The sequence below is a fragment of the Trichechus manatus genome, unplaced genomic scaffold, assembly GCF_000243295.1.
Source record: "Trichechus manatus latirostris isolate Lorelei unplaced genomic scaffold, TriManLat1.0 scaffold00007, whole genome shotgun sequence".
Classification (NCBI taxonomy): domain Eukaryota; kingdom Metazoa; phylum Chordata; class Mammalia; order Sirenia; family Trichechidae; genus Trichechus; species Trichechus manatus.
In genome coordinates, this window is record NW_004443943.1 from 15,658,800 (window position 1) to 15,680,980 (window position 22,181).

General features: G+C 43.8%; 1 protein-coding gene across 1 annotated transcript; it reads right to left on the bottom strand.

The window, feature by feature from the left end:
• Positions 1 to 2,615: 2,615 nt before the first annotated feature.
• ACTA2 (actin alpha 2, smooth muscle) lies at positions 2,616 to 18,405 on the bottom strand. The gene is made up of 8 exons (XM_023739849.1): positions 16,478 to 18,405; positions 14,947 to 15,075; positions 12,004 to 12,114; positions 10,732 to 10,816; positions 10,179 to 10,340; positions 8,078 to 8,269; positions 5,705 to 5,886; positions 2,616 to 3,122 (listed from the first exon to the last, which is right to left on the bottom strand). Exons 1-8 carry the CDS (start codon positions 16,604 to 16,606, stop codon positions 2,979 to 2,981), a joined length of 1,134 nt encoding a protein of 377 aa, XP_023595617.1. The 5' UTR covers positions 16,607 to 18,405; the 3' UTR covers positions 2,616 to 2,978.
• Between the last annotated feature and the right edge of the window lie 3,776 nt (positions 18,406 to 22,181).

The window sequence follows — 22,181 nt, forward strand, 5'->3', positions numbered from 1 at the left end:
GATGCGTTTCTGAAAATGAGATGAAGAATTTAATTAACCCTGGGTGGCATAGTGGTTAAGAGCTAGGGCTGCTAACCAAAAGGTCAGCAGTTTGAATCCACCAGGCACTCCTTGTAAACTCTATGGGGCAGTTCCACTCTGTCCTATAGGGTTGCTATGAGTCGAAATCAACTTGACAGCAATGGGTTTTTTTGGTTTTAGTAAGATGAAACTTGCAGGAGCGGCAAATGAATCAGAGATACCAAATATCTGACTCAAAATTACCTTAATTACTTGTAATTGGTGTCTAATTTTAGGAAGACATGTAACAGAGAAAATGTTATGACTCCTACTTTGGAAAGTTGAAGTCAAGTCATAGTCACAGTTGTAAAGTCTATGTGTGGCCAATTCTCTGGGGTTGTTTTTTCAGTTTTCCCCATGCAGCACACTCTCTGGTTTCTGGGTCTCTGTCAGGAATGTGTCCGTGTGTGCCCTTCTTCCTTCCTCTTCTCCAACCTCAATCTCCAACCTCCCCTCGACCCCAGCTTTTATTTTGTTTTGTTTTGGCCTAGTTAGCTCTTAAGGAGCGCTGGTGGTGCAGCGGTTAAGCAAGGTTAGTGGTTCGTTCCTACCCAGCGGCTCTGAGGGAGAGAGACCTGGTGATCTGCTCGCTTAAAGATTATGATGACACCTGACATCAACAGTTAGCTCCTACCCTCTCTTTAAGCCTCTGCTTAAGCATCACCTCCTCCGGGAGGCCTCCCCTGAGCCCCGGGCCGGGTTAGGGCCCTTGGCCATAAGACCCCTTGCCCCACATATCTCCCCTGTTAGAATCTTTACAGTGTGCGCTCTCGGCTTGTTTGATGTCTGCCTTCCTCACTAGACTGTAAGCTCCATCCAGGCAGAACTTTGACTTGTTCTCTTTACATCCTTCATACCTATCCCTGTCCTAGCTCATAGTAAGCGCTCCTAAGCATTAGTTGAATTGACTTGTCTCTCCAGGGAAAAAACATTTACTTGATGCCAATATTGGAGCCCTGGTGGCACAGTGATTAAGCGTTTAGCTGCTAACCAAAAGGTTGGCAGTTCAAATCCACCAGCTGCTCCTTGGAAACCCTATGGGGGCAGTTCTACTCTGCCCTATAGGGTCACTATGAGTTGGAATCGACTCAACGACAACAGGTTTTTTTTTTGGTTTTGATGCCAGTATTGTGCACATCTGGTTTTCATATTCTGATGTGTAAGAACCATGTCCCAGGCTGCCCAGACCTGCTTTAACAGTTATCTCTTTTAATAAGCCTAGTCACAGCAGTGGGCTTCTGGTCAGACTCTGAGTGTGTGTTGAGCCGGGTGGCCTTCTCCCTCACTATAATCAGAAATTCTTTAACTGGTACTGGCTTGGAAGTTCTACCACTGAGATTCAAGTTCAGCCTGGCTGCACAAGATGCCACCCTGACTACAGAGAATTATTTGTTTTTTTAAAAAAATTTGAAAATGCCTTCTACTCATCCGCCCATGGCACAACGCTGCGGCGTAATGGGGATTAATGTTAACAGAAACCCGTACGGTCCTCAGCAGTTATGCAATACTGTCTGGTAAGCTGGAGGTGGTCATGGAGGAGCAAGGGCTAGCTCGTCCTTTTAGAGTCTGGTTTGTTATTGTTGGGGGAGAGAAGAGGATTCAGGAGGCGGCAAGGACTGTATGTTTCTGGTTTTATCTCCTCTGTCAATCCCTGCAAAACTCATCAATGGGACTCTGCTACTCCTGGAAGCCCAGTCCTTCAGTTAACTGGGCCTCTTATAAAATCACAGGAGCAGTTATAGATCTATGACTGAGAGGAGCTGCATAGGCAGTGCAGCTGAGTGGCGCACAAGGAAGGAACATTTCAGTAATGCACGTTCCTGCGTGGTTCTGGTTTTCCTGATTTTTGCCTCTGGGCAGGTCCTCGTCCTTTATTAGGGAACGCGTGCTCCCTGGTGGTAGTTATAAAGTACAACAGTTTAACAGATTGTTTAGTTTTGCTTTACGTAAACCCTGCAGCGATGACAGGAAAGTTTGGTGATTTTTGCTTCAAAAACGAAAGTGATCCGGTCTCAATCATCCTTAAATTTTAGTCTAGTGGGTATGGAGTGCCCTTGCCTGGTAAGCATTTATTTACAGCTAAATACCTGGTTGAACAATAGCAAAAGTTTTTTTATAGTCAAACTCTCAGAATCTTTAATATGATAATGAGCACTACAAATGCCGACTCCCCTCCCCCGCCCGCCGCCCTCGTAGGGGAAAGGAGATGTAACTTACTGATGCACACATTTTTTTTTTTTTGGTCACCCCTAGTCACTCCTTGGGGACCTGGTGGCACCGTGGTTAAAAGCTTGACTGCTAATCAAACGGTCAGCAGTTTGAATCCACCAGCTGCTCGTTGGAAACTTTATAGGGCAGTTCTAGTCTGTCCTGTAGGGTCACTATGACTCGGAATCTACTAGACCGCAACAGGTTTGCTTTGCTTTTGGTTTTTAGTTACTCCTTGAGAGTCCCTGGCTGGCACAAACGGTTAAGTGCTTAACTACTAGCTGAAAGGTTGGCAGTTCAAACCCACCCAGAGGCACCTCGAAAGAAAGGCCTGGCGATCTGCTTTCAAAAGGTCACAGCCTTGAATACCATATGGAGCAGTTCTACTCTGCACACATGAGGTCGCCATGAGTCAGAACTGACTTGATGGCTACTAACACAAACAGTCCTTTGCATGGGAAACATAGCCATCCTAGTTGTGTTGTAGCCTCCGTTGGCCACTAGAGGGGGCCACCCTGTAACAAGTGAGATCAGCGGGATGATAAACGCCAAAGTCAGCATATTACTGATAGCACATTTCAGATTTATTTAAAAAACACATAGGTAGCCAGTCAGAGCTTTGGCTAGGAATGAATTGGAAAGGAACTAAGACAGTATTCCACAAAACCTTCACAGTTATGTGCTAGAGACAGACAGAGCAGGGACGTGTTTTAGAAGCATTTGCGGTGGACAATGGAGGGCCCGGCTTCGTCATACTCCTGTTTGCTGATCCACATCTGCTGGAAGGTGGACAGAGAGGCCAGGATGGAGCCGCCGATCCAGACAGAGTACTTGCGCTCCGGAGGGGCAATGATCTGTTGGTCAGGATGAGAAAGAAATGTAATTTCGTGCACTCAAACAAGGGCCTGGGCATTCTACTCTGGCCCGTTTTATGGACTTGGCTGTAGGTCCGTGTGCAGCACAGACACACTTGGCTGTTAGATGCCCAAAACCAAACCAAGCCCGTTGCCGTCCAGTGGATTCCAATTCATAGCGACCCTATAGAATAGAGTAGAACTGCTCCATCAGGTTTCCGAGGCTGTAATGTTTTGAAAGCAGACTGCCACATCTTTTACCCGCGGAGCAGCTGGTGGGTTGGAACAGCCGACCTTTCAGTCAGCAGCTGAGCACTTAACCACTGTGCCACTAGGGCTCGTTGTCAGATGCCAAGGGCGTGTGAATAGACTGTGGATTTAGAAATTCGTCAACGAGCAAATTCCCTCAGCAGTCTATTCAAAGCAACGGTAACACTTCTACAGCATTCACTCTTCAACTGAGTGAAAATTGGTCCCAAATCCTGCAGTGACCTCAGCTTAAGAGCGCTGACAATGTCTCTGATTTCCACACGCTGTGCCTCAGAACTCAGTAAGCCACATCCCTTCTGTGCAAAGAAACACCAGCGTCTTCAAAGGAGACATTTAATTTGTGCCAGAATTTATTATGCTAGTGTTCTTCCACCTGATTTAGTCAATTCCTGCTCTCTGAAATTCCACCGAGATGCACTATTTAATATTGAGGGGTTTAGGTAGGGTTCCCTGTTGGATGAACATGCCCCTGGAATAGGTCCCAGTTAAGCATACTGGCTGGCCTTACTCAATGCAAAGGCATGAAATGTTTCTTAAATGACTGAATGATTTGGGCACAGTGATGTCATGGCTGCCACGGTAGCAACAGCTGGGAATCAGGCCAGGTGTCTCATCCACCTTTAGCATCTCAAAGAACAGCTGGAGCTGAGCAATTCTAGATTCCACTCCATTCTTGGAATCTTGGGTAGAAATGAAAATGGACACTTTGGGCCAAAAGGCAAGGTGTTTCTGAAACCGTGGTTAAAGTCTTTAATTTCTTCTTATCCCCCAAACTCTGATTGAGCATTTACTTTGAATAAAGACAGCTAACATTTAGTGAGCACTTATTTTGTGCCAGGCACTATGCTAAACATTTTACATGTATTATTTCATTTAATTCTCACAACCACTGTAACGAGTAAGTCTTAACTTACTTCTGTTTTACAGATGAAGAAACAGAGGCTGAGAAACTTTTAAGTAAGTTGCCCAGGTCACACTGGTTGTAAGTATCAGTAAGTGTCATACCCAATATTCAACCTCAGGTCTGTCCTGGGTGTTTTGTTTTCTGTTTTTTTAAAAATAATTCTAGACTTACAGGAAAGTTGCAAAGATAATACAGAGAGTTCCTGTAGACCCCTCACCCAGTTTTCATTTCCCCTAACGTCATCATCTTACCATCATAGGTTTTTAACTATTCTCACTACTCCCTCACCACACTGTAGCCCCCAAGTTCCCCATTCACTTCTATTTAAGAAGCCAAGTTTGGAGAACTAGGAACTGCCCACATCTAGCTACAGCTTCTCTTTATAGTATATCCCCAATCTAGCTTGGCTCTGTCACAGTACCAGCTTATTGGCTGGTTTCATCTCTTTCTCCCGTGTGGGAGCAAGAGGAGGTAAGCACTGATCGTAGGGGCGTGCAAGAAACACAAACCGTTCAGAACACACCTCTCACCCTGCAGTCCTTTAGGGCGGGACTCCCCAGAGCCTGTAGTGGGAAGAGACTGTTTCGGTATAGCATGCTCTCTTAAAATTATGTTAGCTTCATAGCCTTTCCAAAAAGAGAAGGGAGTGAGGATAATAGACAACTTGCTCGAACCCTTCTCGTGTGTGTGAATGCCCTAGGGTTGCCCTTTCTCCTGCTCCTGGTGACATGGGTCAAAGGGTCCCAGGGTGGCCTTCTGATTTCTGATAGTGGTAATGGCCTTTGAGAAGTCATCAGCCCTATGTACAGGTTGCCTCCAAAGAGTAATGTACATTTAATCTGAGTTCCTTTCACTGGGACTTAAAACTCTCACAATATAGGGGTCCTGGTGGCACAGGGGTGGAGCTGGGTCATCCTGGAGTCATTCTATGGGGTTGAGCACCTCTAGCAAAAGGTGTGCCAAACAGAGAGACGAAGATAAAATCCTAATTCCTGGCCACTGAGATGTGGTCACACTGAGTAGTGGAAGAAAAGTGTAAGCTGCTCAATCTACAGGGTTTACACTGCTTCAGAAATGTCTGGCTCATCTCTGTTTTTAAAACTTTATGCACATGAGATGCATTATATTTATAATGAGGAAAAACAATAAAATGTATAATTTAAAGTGATGTGAGCCTTATTATAGCTGCTTATGGACAAAGGTGCATATAGATTGGATTTTGTACAAAATTACTCAAATTCTCTTGCAAAATGAGTTGACGTCTATCCTGCAAAATATGGGATTTTACACCCTGCTCAGCCCTAGAATCCATGAGCATATGAGACCAAGATGTGGCCCCTGAAGGGTCCTTCATGTCTGGTGATAGGGCTGGCACCGTTGGTGGCCCAGCGGGGGGCCTGAACTATACCTTGATCTTCATGGTGCTTGGTGCTAAGGCCGTGATCTCCTTCTGCATCCGATCGGCAATGCCAGGGTACATGGTGGTACCCCCTGAGAGGACGTTGTTAGCATAGAGATCCTTCCGGATGTCAATATCACACTTCATGATGCTGTTGTAGGTGGTTTCATGGATACCAGCAGACTCCATCCCTGGAAAAGAGGCACAGGCCATGGTCTTCGGGTGGGGGATAAACCCAGATTAGATATAGACACCAGACTTGAATGACTGGGTGGCCTTATCCTGGACTGAAGCTGTTGTTGTTATTGTTGTATGCTGTGGAGTCTATTCCAACTCATATCAACCCTGTAGGACAGGTTAGAACTTCCCCATAAGGTTTTCTAGGCTGTAATCCTTATTGGAGTAGATCGCCAGGTCTTTTTTCCCACAGAGCTGATGGTGGGTTCAAACCACTGACCTTTCGGTTAGCAGCTGAGCGCTTAATCATTGCACCACTAGGGCTTCTTTTGGACGGAAGCTAGGCAGGCATAATAATCCAGAACCCACTCACCTTAGGGCCTTGCTGTGCTCCACGTCCTGCCTAATGAGGAAGCCCTGCTGCAGCATCTCCACAAGGGGCGAAAACATAACACCACTGACTTGTAATGGACTTACTACTATATATGGTTCAAATAAGGGTCAAAGCCTTCAAACTCCCTGCAGAAGGTCCCATGCGAGCCAATGCCATGGCCATTGCTCTCCCAAGCCCCTCTCTAGCTGCTGCCTTGTACTCACCCCTTACAGCTAAATGGTGCTGAATCGTCAGAAAAGTGTTTCATCCTAATGGACAAACTCATCTTCCTTCAAACCTAATAATATTTTTTTGTCTGAACTTATAGAAAATATTTGATGTGGGCCCTTTGAAAAGAACCTCTAGATGGCATTTCACCTTTTGCAGGGCTGGGATGTAATTGGGAAAAAAAAAAAAAAAACAATAGCCTCCAAGTCGGTTCTGACTCATGGTGACCCCACGTGTGTCAGAGTAGAACTGTACTCTATAGGGTTTTCAGTGGTTGATTTTTTTCAGAAGGAGATCACCAGGCCTTTTTTCTGAGGTGCCTCTAGGTGGCCTTGAACCTCCAACCTTTTGATTAGCAGCTGAGCATATATTAACCGTTAGCACCACCTAGAGACTCTAATAACAATAATATACAATTATTAATTACTGACAATATCTAATAATAATTGAGTGCTTATTGTTTGCCCTGGTGGCACAGTGGTTAAGTGCTACCACTGCTAACCAAAAGGTTGGCAGTTCGAATCCACCAGGCACTCCTTGGAAACTCTATGGGACAGTTCTACTCTGTCCTACAGGGTCCCTATGAGTCGGAACGGCACTCAATGGCAACGGGTTTTGGTTTTATTGTTTGCCAGGCATTAAATGTTCTACATATTAAAAAAAAAAAAATTGCCATCAAGTAGATTCCAATTGATAGCGACCCTGTAGGACAGAGTAGAACTGCCCGATAGGGTTTCCAAGGAGCGGCTGGTGCATTCAAACCACTGATCTTTTGGTTAGCAGCCATAGCCCTTAACCACTCATGTAATTCTCACAGCCGTTCTATGACATAGATGTTATTATGGTCCCCATTTTATTGATGAGGAGATTAAGGCTTGGGGAGGCTAAGTGCCTTTCCCAAGATCAGAAAAATAGAACATGGTAGAAATAAGAGTCAAAGCCAGTCTTCCTCCCTCCTGGAGCCAGCTCTCTGTAAACAACTCTGCCACCCGATCTCTCAAAATCAATGCTAATGACGTAGCAGGCTCACTTTGGGTACTCTTCCATTTCTCTCCCCCTGCCCGTCCCAAACTCTCAGCAACCCCTCCACCCAAAGGCTTATGGTAGGGGGGCAGGTAGGGCACAGCTGCCCTGCGTACCCTGGGCGCAGCTTGAGAAGGGGCACCAATGAGCAGTTCCTATTAGCCATCACAGTTTTTATCTCCAGTTTTGACAGATCATTCAGCAATTTAACACTAATTGCCCTAGGCACTACTTTCCATAGAGAAGCCCCTGCGCCCCACTCCCACCTATCCCAGTGGCTCCACTGTATCCCAAGCACAGACAATACTCAATTCTTTCATCATGCACCAAGAATGCTTTTGGCTTGACTACAGCACAGATTGGTAGTGTTTTCCTATCAAGAAAACTCCCTTCTTGGCCCCCTTACATGCTCCCACCTTAAAAATACAACACTCTTTCCCTTCCCCTGGTTTAGAAATGCTTTTGGTCAGTGGCTCCTGTCACACACCACATGCGCAGAATGGCTCTGGTGGCCAAGGGCTGGCTGGATACTGAAGAAAAGAGTGACCTCCCCTTCTAGGGCAAGGATGTTTGTTGCCTACCGATGAAGGATGGCTGGAACAGAGTCTCCGGGCAGCGGAAACGCTCATTCCCAATGGTAATCACCTGCCCATCGGGCAGCTCGTAGCTCTTCTCCAGGGAGGAGGAAGACGCTGCAGTGGCCATCTCATTTTCGAAGTCCAGAGCTACGTAGCACAGTTTCTCCTTGATGTCCCGGACAATCTCACGCTCAGCTGTCAACGAGACGTAAACATTACAGCAAACAGCAGGGTTTGCACAAGACGTAACAATTCACCTGCCCTACTTCACTCTCTCCCACAAGTTATGGTTCTTCAAAGAAGTACGTTAAGTTCAATACTCTGCGATCCAAAACCCATCACAGTAATTAAATTGTTGGTCCACTCGGGAACTACATCTGTTCCTAGCAGAGTGCCTTACACATAAAACGCAAAAAACTAAACCTGTTGCCATCGAGTTGATTCCAGCTCATAGTGATCCTATAGGACGGAATAGAACTGCCCCACAGGGTTTCCAAGGAGCGCCTGGTGGATTCCAACTGCTGACCTTCTGGTTAGCAGCCAAGCTCTTAACTACTATGCCACCAGGGCTCTGTCTTACACATAGTAAGCCCTTAAGTATTGTCTGGGAATTGCATAACAGGAATAAAATGAGTTAGCACAAAGGCACAGGGTGGGAAACCTTTTTATATAACAACTATTTTGCAGGATAACTAATTCCCCTCTGTTATAACTGCTTTATAACTGTTGTATTGGATTTTTAGCTAACCAGGAAGCCTTACGATGAATCAGCTCCACAGGGACCACACAGTTTTCAAAAAGCCTCAGAGATTTGTGTTGCCTGGCACATGCAAGTTCCAGCTCAAACCCTTGGGACATCTATCACCTTCCAGGACCATTCCTAGTCCAGAAGGTTCCAGTGGTGTATACTGGAGGAATGGAAGAAGTGGGCATGCAGATGCCTTTCAGACTTCTGCCCTCTCAAGTTCTAAGCTGTTGGCTACATCTGAGTCCCTAGGAACCTTTTGGAAGTGTCTTGGATTCTCCGTGAGGAGCAGAGGAAGGATGGAATTAATCAACTCCCTATCCCAAAAGACATTAATATCTTCAGGTAAGCCTCAGGTATGTGCAGAAATCTAAACGTTTGGACAATACCAAAATGGTGAGGGAGGGCAGACAGCTAGAGCCAAAGGCACTTAAGGACCTTCCAGTTTCTAGTAATTTCTGGCAACTGTTCTCTTGTGGAAGGTGAGTTGGTGGCACCCGCTTAGAGTCAAGACATTAACCGCTGCCCTGGGTGGTGCGAATGGTTAAGCACTTGACTACTAACTGCAAAGGCTGGTAGTTCAAACCCACCCAGTGGCACCTTGGAAGAAAGGCCTGGCAATCTACTTCTGAAAGGTCACAGCCTGAAAACCCTGTGGAGTGCATGCATTTCTATTCTGCAATGCATGGGGTTGTCATGGAGTTGGAATCAACTCCATGGCAACTGGTTTGTTTTTTTTGGGGTACTGGGTTACTATTAGTAATACCAATTATTTAATCATTAATGACTAATTAATAACACTAAGTAGTTAGTAGTATATTACTAATAGCTGATGACAATTGAATGCTCACTCTGTGCCAGGCATTTCATATGCATTATCTCATTTAAAACAACAATCATGTGAGATAGGGTCTATTATTATCTCCATTTTACAGATGAAGAGACCATGGCTTAGCAAGGCAGGGTAACTTGTTCAAGGTCACAGAGACAGTGAGTGACAGAGTTGGAACCCAGGCCCTCTCTAGCTGTCTCCAAAGACGGTCAACCATCACACCATACTGTCTTCAGTCTCTGTGCTGTCTCTTGTCTATTTGCGAATGGAAGGGATTTAAAAAGATCGAATAACACAGCTATCTCATAATACTAGACAACTGCAACTGTTCTCCTCAAGGAAATATTATACTCATTTTGCAATTTCACCTAACGAGAAAGGTTGTATTTTGCCTGCACTGCATTAGAGCCAGGCTTGCCATTCGCAAGGCTGCCATCATCTTCTTCGATAGTCGCTGCGGTCCTGTAAGTTACTGTGAAGAACACACTACCTCTGCACCCTCTGCCTTTCTCTCCCATGGGCCTCACCAGTAGTCACAAAGGAATAGCCACGCTCAGTCAGGATCTTCATGAGGTAGTCGGTGAGATCTCGGCCAGCCAGGTCCAGACGCATGATGGCATGGGGCAGGGCATAGCCCTCATAGATGGGAACGTTGTGGGTGACACCATCCCCAGAGTCCAGCACAATGCCTGAGGGACAATTGGGCATGATAAAAGTCACCACAGCAGCTGATGTGTGTTCACTTGATGGCTTAGTAGAAGGAAGCCTTGAGGGAGAGGGAATTTCTAAGCCTCTTTTTTGAAAGGGAAGAAAGAAGACATTTCATAGGTGGGCTAGGAGAGGTGGGGCAGGGCTTGGGAAAGACCAACAGAAGGAGTAGGAGGGAAAAAAGGAGGAAACCAATAGAGAAAGTCCTGCCGGAAATATATGGTCAAGGGCTTATTTTTAAAGGTGAAAAGCTCTCTTAGGACTGGTGTTAGCGCTGTCAGTTTTAACAAACTCTCAGTCCATCATAGCCCACACGTTTATAACCTTCAAATCCCATGACTAGCAGTGTATTCACTCCTCCCAGCCACCTACCAGTGGTACGTCCGGAGGCGTAGAGGGACAGCACAGCCTGAATAGCTACGTACATGGCTGGGACATTGAAGGTCTCAAACATGATCTGCAAAGCAATCCAAAGAGCTAAATTAGTGATGCTGTCAGTCTTACAAAGAATGTTCCTAGAGAGCATGCAAGTGTGCCTGCCTGGTTCTGAGCAGAGGAGACCAGAATAAAGGAGGGCCAGGGCAGCCCTTGTCACTAGGAGAGAAGAAATGGTGTGAAAGGAGAGACCATCACATGGGTGCTCTGATGGAATGAGGAAGGAAGACCTAGCTAGGGGTCACGAGGGCCTAGCTCTGGAGCTTGGCGTGGCCTTGACTGGAATGTGACCTGGGAGAATTCACTAATCGCTGACTAGTGTGGGCTTCATTCTAGGACTCTCAACTGTAAACAGAGGAGGCTGGACTACATGAACTCTGAGGCTTTTCTTGCTTGGGCAGTCTAGGACTTATTTAATTCTCTCAGCGCCCAAACAGAAAGAAAAGACAACTTCCAGATTTCAAAGAAAGAGACTTTTGAAACCTGAAGCTTGGAAGAGACCTTTGAAGTCTGAAGCTTGGACTGGTTGGACTCAGCTCCAGTTCTAATTTGTCTGAGGTTCCCTTTCACTTGTTGGACTTTTTTATGTAGCTGCTGAATCAGTGCCAGCCCTCTGAACTTTGATTTCTTCATTTATGTAACCAGGATAATAATAGTTCCTGCCTTACAAAACTGTCGTTAGGATTTGAGGACACAATGAATGTAAAATGCTTAGCCCAGTGCTTGACCATAGCAAGCGTTAAAGTTATGTTAGGAGTTATTATTTAATAGCTCATACAAACTAGGAACCTTCTCTGGCTGAGGAACTGGATGGTCTCCTGCAGTAAGGACTTTTGAGCCTCTGACAAATAATAATAATGACAATAATTATGACTATTTATTGGATGCTGACCGTATCAGGCTCCATGATACGCGTTTATCATTTTGCCTTATTAAGCGTCATATCAATCCTTTGAAAAATAATGATAGTATTATTATCACCAATTTTTAGACAAGGAAACTGAGACTCTGAGAAATTAAGTGGGCTCTTTAAGTTCCTGCTGCTTAGAATCCCCAAGTTCCTGGAGAGTGGTCAGTCCATTGGTAGATGGCTACTTTGGACTTTCTCTCTGCTGTCCTGCATTGCCCCTTTCAAGCAAGATTTTCCTCAAACCAAGAAGTACCACCATCCACCATCATTCCATAGCAGGTCCTGGGGTGGGTATTTACCTGGGTCATTTTCTCTCGATTGGCCTTGGGGTTCAGGGGCGCCTCGGTGAGCAGAGTTGGATGCTCTTCAGGGGCAACCCGAAGTTCATTGTAGAAAGAGTGGTGCCAGATCTAGCAGGGTGTGGGGGACAGAGGAGAAACACAATGATGTGGTGTCCTGGGGCACTGCAGACCCCAAAAAGGGACCAGAATGAGCTAAATGAAACGAGACCCAAGTGAAATGTTGCAAGTACTCATTATGTGTCCCCATTTTTACAGATGCAGAGACTGAAGCTCAAAGAATGTGAGTAACTTACCCAAGGATTCACATCCATTAAGTGGCTGAGCAAAACCCAAATCCCGGTCTGTGAGGCAGGATTCCATAGTGGTTAAGGGCACAGGCTCCGGAATCGATCTGGGTTCAGATACCAGCTCTGCCATTTCTTGGTTGTGTGAGCTTAGGCAAGGTTTCATCTTTTTCACCTTTAGCCTCACAATTGGTGATATGGAGATGAATATCATTAACATGTTCCTCACTGGGTTTTTGTGAGAATTAAAGATAGCCCTAGAGTTACTATTCAGCTCAGTGTCTGGCCCAGAGGAAATGTTGTAATCATTCAACTACATGTTCTTCACTGTTTCCTTGCATTTTAGTTAATATTCATAGGAAAGTGATTTAGTTTCAATAAAAGGACAAATGCATGCTTGCATGAATGAATGAATGAAGAAAACCTAATTGCCATTGTTAAAGCTTCCAGGGAAATTTCCCTCTGCAGTGTATGGCGAGAAGAGAACAGGTCTCCCTGCCTGTTGCCTCCTTCCCCCATTTGCTCTCCAGGGCTGGGAGAAGCCTGCCTCTGTTGGCCCACTCTGGAGCTTCCACTCATGGGCAGCATTTAGCCTTCAGATGTTTCCAGAAAAGCCAGCTCTCGTGTATAGTGTGGAGCCCTGGTAGCACAGAGGTTAAGAGCTCAGGCTGTTAATCGAAAGGTCGACAGTTTGAATCCACCAACCAGCTGCTCCTTGGAAACCCTATGGGGCAGTTCTACTGTGTCCTATAGGGTTGTTATGAGTCAGAAATCAACTTGAAGGCAATGGGTTTAGTTTTTGGTTTGATGTATAGTGTATTTGTGCGAATATACTTTGGACATAAGTGTTTGCTCTATGGTTGAGCACTTTCTTTAATCCCTGGATGCCAAAAAAGAACAAACCGTTGTAAAAAGGGCCAAATTAATTAATTAGTATTAAAAAGTATGAAAATTCTCCACTAGCATCAGGAATATTAGATTCATTCAGGATTAAAACCAAACAAAACAAAAAATTACCGGTGAAATTTGTGAATTAACAGAAGCAAGATCAACTTTAGAGACTCTTTATCTTGTTCCAGTTTCTTTGGTTTTGAATTTGTGGTTTTTTGAAAGGAAATGGGACTCCTCCTGAAAGTTCTGTTCCTTTGATGGAGAAAAAGCCGCGGAGTGTTCAAGAAATCCTACTAGTCGTATACACTGTGGTTACTCTGACATGATTTTACAAGCAGCCAGTCTCACTCTCCTCTCTCTCTCGCTTTCTGAACTTGACAGAACATGCTTTGAATTTAAATTTTAGAAATAATTTTTTTTTGTCGTTGTTGTTGTTCTAAGAAATTCTCTCGAGGAGCATGCATTCTGAAATGCTGCCAGCTCCCTGGAGAAACTGTGAAGAGTATTTTCCCACTGATATTAATACTTCTTCTTACTGTGCAAACTGAAGTCTTAACTAAATCCAGAATCTTGGATTAAGCCAGCCTCATGAAATTCAATTTTTGGAGGGAGACAGAGGTTTAAGCATTATTACTAGCAACATTAAGTATTTTTCCCTTCAACTGGTGTGTATTATGTGTGCGTGTGAGTGTGTGTGTGTGTGCATGTGTGTGTGTAGTGAACTGTTAGAGTAAATAGAAGGCCAGACGTTGAGGTACTTTGCTACATTTAAACCTTTTTATGTCACTTTCTCAAGTTTGGGATTTCCCTTTTATCATTATTCTTTCTACTTTTTCTCTGATCACTGGTGGTTAGATTTAACCCTCTTCCTCATTAGTTCTTTTACAGGCCTAGGCGGTAAAGAGATGCAAACAGTCAAAATGCTCCACTGCTAACCAAAAGGTCGGAGATTCGAGTCACCTAGAGGCTCCTCAGAAGGAAGGCCTGGTGATCTACTTCTGAAAAATCGGCCCTGAAAACCCTGTGGAGCACAGTTCTACTCTGACAGCACGTGGGGATGCTGTGAGTCAGAACCCACTTGAAGGCAACTGGTTTTGGGGAGATAAAGACCTCACTTAATGCAACATAGAGATAACTTTTTTAAAGGTGTCTTTTCAATTTTTGTCAGTTGCTATTGTGCTTCAGTGCCTCAAGGGACATTCAGGAATGTACTAAATTCACAATATTACAGTCCCCTTTTCTATAGCAGGGACTAAAAAAAAATTTTAAAGTATTTTTCAGAGTGAGTTCATGAAAAGCTTTCAAGAACGGATGAGAGAAAACTATTCCCACCTCCTCAGCTCCTCTTTAGCAATATTGTACTGAGAGAGAGTCAAGCAGCCTCTGATGAGACGGGAAGGAAGAATAACCCTCTGGGCTGCTGTGCATACAGCACTTGTCCTGGGAGGGTAATCCAGTTGACAGGAACAACAGATCATTACTTCCCACCACTGGCAAGGAGCTATTATTCTAATCTACAGAAATGTCTTCCTCTAATGCGCTCATATTCTCTGTTAAGCGTGGAATTTTTTTTTTTTTTAAAGAAACATTTCTGGCTTTTTTTTTTTTCAGTTAGTAAAAATAATTCAGAATAAACATTTACTCGTAAAAGTACAATTGAGCAATATGGGCCCGTTATTCTCCCCAGCAGTAACGTAATGTTTTCAATCAGGGGCCACAGGAGCTATGTGTCCTGAACGTTCAACTGCCGTGAACCCCCCAGTACCTTTTCCATGTCGTCCCAGTTGGTGATGATGCCGTGTTCTATTGGGTACTTCAAGGTCAGGATTCCTCTTTTGCTTTGTGCTTCATCACCCACGTAGCTGTCTTTTTGACCCATTCCCACCATCACCCCCTGAAAAGGTTCAACAGGTAACAAGTCAGCCTCTCCCAAAACTTGTAACTTAATTACAATCAAATCACAGAGGGTTAAACTGTTGAGCTAGAAAGCTCCTCTTTTGGTAGCAACAATAGTACAATGACAATGACACTTATTGCCACTTTGCTCTTAATCAGTATCCCTTAGTTGATTGAAAACAGTCTTGAATCTGTCTCCTGACAGTAGGGGACACTTCTCGTAATAATAGGGGACCCCGTGGGTAAGGCCACTTTCTATTTCACTTTCTGTCTTCACTTTCCTTGATGAGCTCTGTTAGGGCAAAGATGGCCATGTCTCATTTATCGCTATAGCAAATTGCCTGACACATATCTGACACTCAATAATTAATTGTTGAATGAATATAAAATTTTACATTTTAGTTGAATGACATTTTGCCTCTTATAAACCCTACCAGCTGTACTTTTAAGTTATCATCTACCCAAGAGTATATAAATATTGTTTTCTAACCATTAGAAGCAAAAGTCTACAAATGACTACTTGGTGCTTGATTGCTAATGGATTAATCCATACCAATCAGCTATTAAGACATTTGCCTAAATTAGTCAGCTGCATTTTTTTTTTTTTTAATAATCATTAAGGTAAAGCTTTAAAAAAAAAAAGGAAGGAGAAATCTTGTAGCTGGATTTTAAATTGCATCGGAGTGACTGTTTTAGAATTGCAAAACTTCTGCAGTTCATAGGGATCTATAAAATAATGCTTGTCACAAATACCCCCGTGGCACAGAGTTCAACAAAGAGACAGGTTTCATTCATTGATGGAAGCTTCTGTCATTTATTCTCGTGAACATATGCCCAACTGAGGGTTATCAACATCAGTCAGATCAGCTCAATGCACAAATTACGTTTCTGATGTGAAGGGGAATTTCTGAGGTATAATTGCCCAGTTTTTGTCATGTGGCTGTCACCAACGTTTTGTTTATACTATAACATTAGGTAAAATTACCATGTGGCTGTCCAGATACATTTTTTGATAGGTTATATTATGAAAAATTACATTTGGTAACAATGCTTACTTTGACCTAGCATTAAGCTCTATGAAGATGAGGGATCTGAGGTTTTATCTTAGGTTTTTTCCAAAGAGCAGCTATGGTATATATCACAGTAACTCATAAGGATTTCTGATGATGGTGATAAAGACAATGATTATATTAAACAAAAAGGACATATGAAAAACGGGCAGACTCTATATTGAATAGACATCTGCCAGGCAACATGTCTACATTATATATGAAACTGGCACCTATTCCTGGACATCGATTCCTGAAAGTGCGTTTTTAACGAGGTTACAGGATACCCATGGACATGAAGGGGCCTAATCTATAGCCCTGTTCCCTCTGTTCCATCAGAATGCTGCTCACCTGATGTCTAGGACGGCCCACAATGGATGGGAAAACAGCCCTGGGAGCATCATCCCCAGCGAAGCCGGCCTTACAGAGCCCAGAGCCATTGTCACACACCAGGGCGGTGCTGTCCTCTTCTTCACACATCTTCGGCTGGAGCTACTTCACACGATCCTACAGGCAACAGGAGGAAGCCAGCCCAGCTATAATTCAGCAGCTGTGGCATTTACCTGACCACTCCTACCCTTCTGGGCTGGGTTGGGATCCCTCTTCTGTTCTTCTCTGCTGGCCCTTATCTAACACTGCATTTACCATATTTTAAAGCAAACAATGTTGCTGTAAAAAAATTAGCATACAAAAATACCTGGGGTGGGGGGAGGGCACGGCTGGTGAAGAAATGTAGAAGGCACTCGTTATTTGCCTAAAAATATGGTACCTCAAGGTATTTTAATTTAATCTCCCGTGTAGGTGACCTGGTGTCAATTCTCTGCCAATACACCTCAAGTTCAGCTGCCACCTTTCTGTCAGTGGAAGTTAGCATATTGTTATGATGCTGAACAGGTTTTAGGGGAGCTTCCAGACTAAGACAGACTAGGAAGAAAGGCCTGGCAATCTACTGAAAATCAGCCAGTGAAAACTCTACGGATTGCAATGGTCCAATACACAACTGATCATGTGGACAGCAGAGGACCTGGTGCAGGACCAAGCAGAGTTTTTTTCTGTTGTGCATGGGGTCACCATGAGTCAGGGGCCAGGTTGATGGCAGCTAACAGCAATTTTAATTAGATTGTAAGCTTCTTATAAGCAGAAAGTCTGACTTCCATGTTCATAGGACTGACCCCTAGCACAGTGGCTGGCACATCGAACATGCTCAATAAACACTCAAAAATGCACTGAGCGAGCAAACGAATGAAGAAACTTCAGAATGCAGATGCAAACCCCAGAGCTTCACAGGGCAAGCCGGTTGCCATTTGTTAAAGAAGTATCTAGAATTTGCTGTCTGTATCAACCCAAAATCACATTTTTCTAGGTAGAACTTTAATTTTTTATTTCCAAAAGCTAGATGTTGAGAGATGGGAAACATGAAAATTTGGAAATATCAAAAATGTTTAATGTAAAATGTTTAAAAGAAAAATATCTTTTGGATCCGGGGGACTCATATTTAACCTTCAGAAAAAGATTCAATACTTTCTAAAAATGCACTTTAAGTTTTGGGAGCCATAACTATTCTCCATTAATGAAAGTTACTATTTAAACAACCTAAGAGTCTAGCTATGAGGGTGAATCCTACAGATTATGTATCCTGTACTAGCATACTGTGATGCAATCAAGAAGGATAAGGAAAAATAAGCTAAAGATGTATTCTTTTCTAAAAAATAGTAGGTTAGAGAAAGTATACACTGTATGATCCAGTTAAAGAATATATTTATATGCACTGCAAAAGATTATTTTTTCCAAGATGTTGACTGGGGTTATCTTGAAGTGGTGGATTTTATAGGTGTTTTAACTTTTCTTCCTTAGGTTTCCAAATGTTTTCCAAATTTTCCCAAATGAGCATGTAGCCCTTTGGTAATAAAACAATATTTTAAATAGCCGCTCTTAAGCTTGGATGCTTTAAGAAAATTTGAAAGGCTGGAGGACAAGTATCGATTTATTGATTTGGGAAATAGAAAGCCTACTAAAGAACGTTTGCATCCAATGCCCTCATTTTTACAAATAAGAAAACCCAGGGAGAATCTTGCTCAGAGTCACAGGGGATGTTAGAAGCAGAACTCAAATGAGAGATCAGGTCCGCTTGACTGCAAGGTGCCTCTTGGCTTCCAATCCAGGACTTTTTCCATCTTTCCAAGCAGAATTAGGGGGAAACAGCCCATAAAGGGAGCCCTGGCAGCACAGTGGTTAAAAGCTTGGCTGCTAACCAAAAGGTCAGCAGTTTGAATCCACCAGCCACTCCTTCAAAACCCTCTGGGGCAGTTCTGCTCTGTCCTATAGGGTCACTAGAGTCAGAATCAACTTGACGGCAATTTTTTTTTTTTTTTTTTTTTTTTGCCCATAAAGAGAGAAAGACAGAGAGTTGTCTGCCTGGCATTGAGATCTTGGTTAGGATTTCAAGTTGAGGAAGATTCTTTTCTTTAAAATTGGTGAGCTCATTGCACACCCAGACTTCAGTGTAAAAGGTAACTCCTTTAAAGAAATTTCTGAGAAGTAAGAAAACAAGCCATTACAGTTGGATTTCTACCAGACTGTTCCCACAAAGTCAAGGCTGTGTTTTTCCAAATGCCTAGACCTGCCACAGCAGTGCCTCGTAGTGCATAATCCTTTGCAGAGAACGTGAACCTTGCAGGAGATAATGCATTTAAAACTCCAGGCATGTAATATTATTTCCAATTGACAGATGAGGAAACTGAGGCTCAAGGAGTTGAAGTGACTTATGCAAGGTTTCCAAAACTGGCCAAGATAGGACAAGGGAGATTACAGAGGACAGTGATTATGAGCTTGGACTCTAAAGTCAGACTGCCTGGATTGGAATCCGGACTCCACCACTTACAAGTTGTGTGACTTAGAAGGTCATTTAACATCTCGAAATATCTTCCTTATCTATAAACTAGCAGTAATAGTTATACATACCTCATACGGTTCTTCTAGGGATTCAATTTTTTAAAAGAAGGAAAAAACAGTTCATGTGGCTTACACATTATGAGCACTCAAATGTTAATCTCATTATTATTACATAATTATTTTCATTATCCATATTTTTTAAATTTCTAGTCCTTTGCTTTCTTTAGACATTGCCTCCACGCTTAGAATGGAAATTCTCAACTTGTACAAGAATAGAAAACAGGACTTATAAATGGCTGGCCCTTTCCTTTCGCACCCTTCCCAGGCACTGAATTATACTCAGCAGTCATGTGATTTGCCTTCCTTCCTAGTAGACTAAGAAGCTAGAAGAGAGGTGAGAACTGTCAGGGAGACAAGACAGAAGAAGCGATAGGAGACCAGGGTATTTGCAGGCGGCAGCCAGCACCAAAGAATTCAGCAGGCTATCTGTCAATGTACTGAGCATGCTTTCTAAACCAAAAATAAGGGCTAAAAACAGGATAAAATATTTGGAATTAGGATGGTCTCTGAAAATGGGGAGGTATGGTGGTGCAGTGGTTAAGGGCTTCGCTGCTAACTGAAATGTCGGCTGTTCGGACCCACCAGCAGCTCCTCGGGAGAAAGATGTGACAGTCTGCTTCCATAAAGATTACAGCCGGAAATCCTGTGGGGCTGCTCTACTCTGTCCTATGAATACAGGGATTTCCTTAATAGCCAGTGTGTTGGCTAGGGAGGATTTGGGGAGAAGGTTTGAGTATACTGCAGTATGACGTCAGCATCAGCAAGTCTGTCAAGAAATCTCAGAATTGAATAAATGTACTTTTATTTGGTCAAAAATGTCCAGGAGGAATTGTATAATCCCTAAAGCAAGCTTGATGTTAGAGAAATCTTTGTGTCCCTGGAAAGGAGCTGCCCCAGTGGCTTACAACTCTTATCTGATCTGAATGAGTAGCTTGGTTTGGAGCAGAGCATTTCCTAATTAGGTAAAACATGCTAGAATGTCTGCTTTTGGAACTTCACCCGGGTCAGAGGGTTTGCTCCAACTGACTACAGCACATCTTGTGCCAAAAATGAGTAGTTAGTGGGAAGGGGGGGAGGGAAAGAACGTTAGAATTCCCAGCTCGTTATTCTTGAAACGCTAACCATATTTAGTCATGAATCACAAAATGAAAGGAAAATCTCAGCATGAAAACTCCAGCCCTGGCTGAAACTGCTAAGCCCTGGTTTAGAGGTCAGGACTGGCTCCACGGTCACGCTTGCATCTCCAGGCTGAGAAGAACTTTAAAAGGCTGAGGGAAATGCAAACCAGACATCCTGTAGGCTGAGCCACACACAGCTGTCAGATGTGCACGCTGTGCCCTCCCTCTGTCTTTGCAGGGAAAGATGCAGTTGGTTGCCTGCCGCACTGTGCAGCAAATGATGCGCAGCTCTGAAGTGTAAGCTAACAGTCACACTCAAGAGACACACCCTTCCAACGTAAGGCTCTACCAACTAGAGCCAGAAGAACCCAGAAGCAAATACACAAATTCAGCCAAAATCAAAGACGAGGCAACTACCCTTCTGTTCACTTCCCAAATCCACTTCCAGATATCAAAACTCCAGTCCAATGAAAACCCGCCACACCAGATCTGAACCACAAACAAATCTGAGTTCTTAGTGCCTAAATATAAGTAAATGTTATCACCTATGGCAAACAGGTAGGCTGCACACCTGTAAGGGCTGCTAAATTTGATTTAGTATAAACAGATTTCACAGGTGACGTGCATACAGGAAATTTCATTCCATCTTCCCTTCCACCTCCTCCCCTATACCAAGCTGCATATTACTCTTGTGATTAAAAGTTAAATAGAGCTAAAAGCTAAAATTGGTTTAGTAGTATAATCTTCAAGCAAAAACATCAGCATGCATGAGTCCAGCGAAACCCCTGCAGACAGTGTCTGGTTATCCTGAGTAATAAAAGAACAGCTGGAATTATAAGTCACGTCCCTGGGATGGTGCCACTTACCCTGACAGTGCTCAGCCGGGCTTCTCCGCTCTGGGTGTTGGTCAGGGAAGCTGAAAGCTGAAGGGTTATATAGCCCCTTGGTCTGTTCCCCTCCCACTTGCTTCCCAAACAAGGAACAAAGACAGACTGGAGCCTGTCTTTCAGTCCAACACAACCATATAGGGACCTTAGCACAAAACTCTCTAATCTGGGTGGCCGGAGGCCTGGGTCTCTTCCACTGCATTCCACTGCTCTGCTCATGCAACGAGAGGCAGCTCAGCTGCCTGTGGGAGATAAACACCCCAAGTCTTCGGAACAACTGCTGAAATGCCCAGAGATACTAAGCTAGTGTGATGGGGCAGATGCAGACAAGATCTGCACATTCCTTAAAAGATGCCAGTCTGCTGTCATGCTGGCATTTCCCAGTGACCCGAGGGCAGAAAGTGGCTGCCTCTGAGGAGTAGGGACTTTTTAAACTCTCCTACAAAGTCGATCTGCAATGAAAAAAGCAATTGCCTTGATTGTCCGTAGATATACACACGGAGTGCCAATTTTGTAGTAGTTACTCTGTGTTTATAGATTGAGTCCACGAATGGTGTTAATGGAAATAGGAATTGAAGTAGAAACAGAGTGTGATGGTCCACATTTCACAAAGAGGAACTGAGAAGTCAGCATTACCATAACCACTGTAATCCTTCGGTACCTTAAATATGTCTACCGATGGGTCACTGAACAATTCAACATCATGATTAGGGGACGTGCTTTGACCAAAAGAACACCTGGCACCCAGCCATAGAGAGAAAAGAGGGTGTCCAAAGGCAGCCTCTCTAGTCCAACTCTTTCCCCACTAACCCATTTGACAGGTAATAGACAAGGTGACCCAGGCACCTCTCAAAGATAGGCAGAGAATGAACAATAATCTGGCCTTAAGTTCTCCCTCCCTAGGGTCACTGGATAACTTCAATGGTGTTACATTTGTCTACTCACCTCTTTCCAAGATAAAGTTCTAGCTAAATTCATGATAGAACTATTTTTGATGAATACCGTAAGTATTTCTGGACTGCTGACATGTGAGAAAATCTCAGAATGAATGGCTTTATTTTACAGCTGTCGCCAGCTATTCACTCATTTAACTGCCTC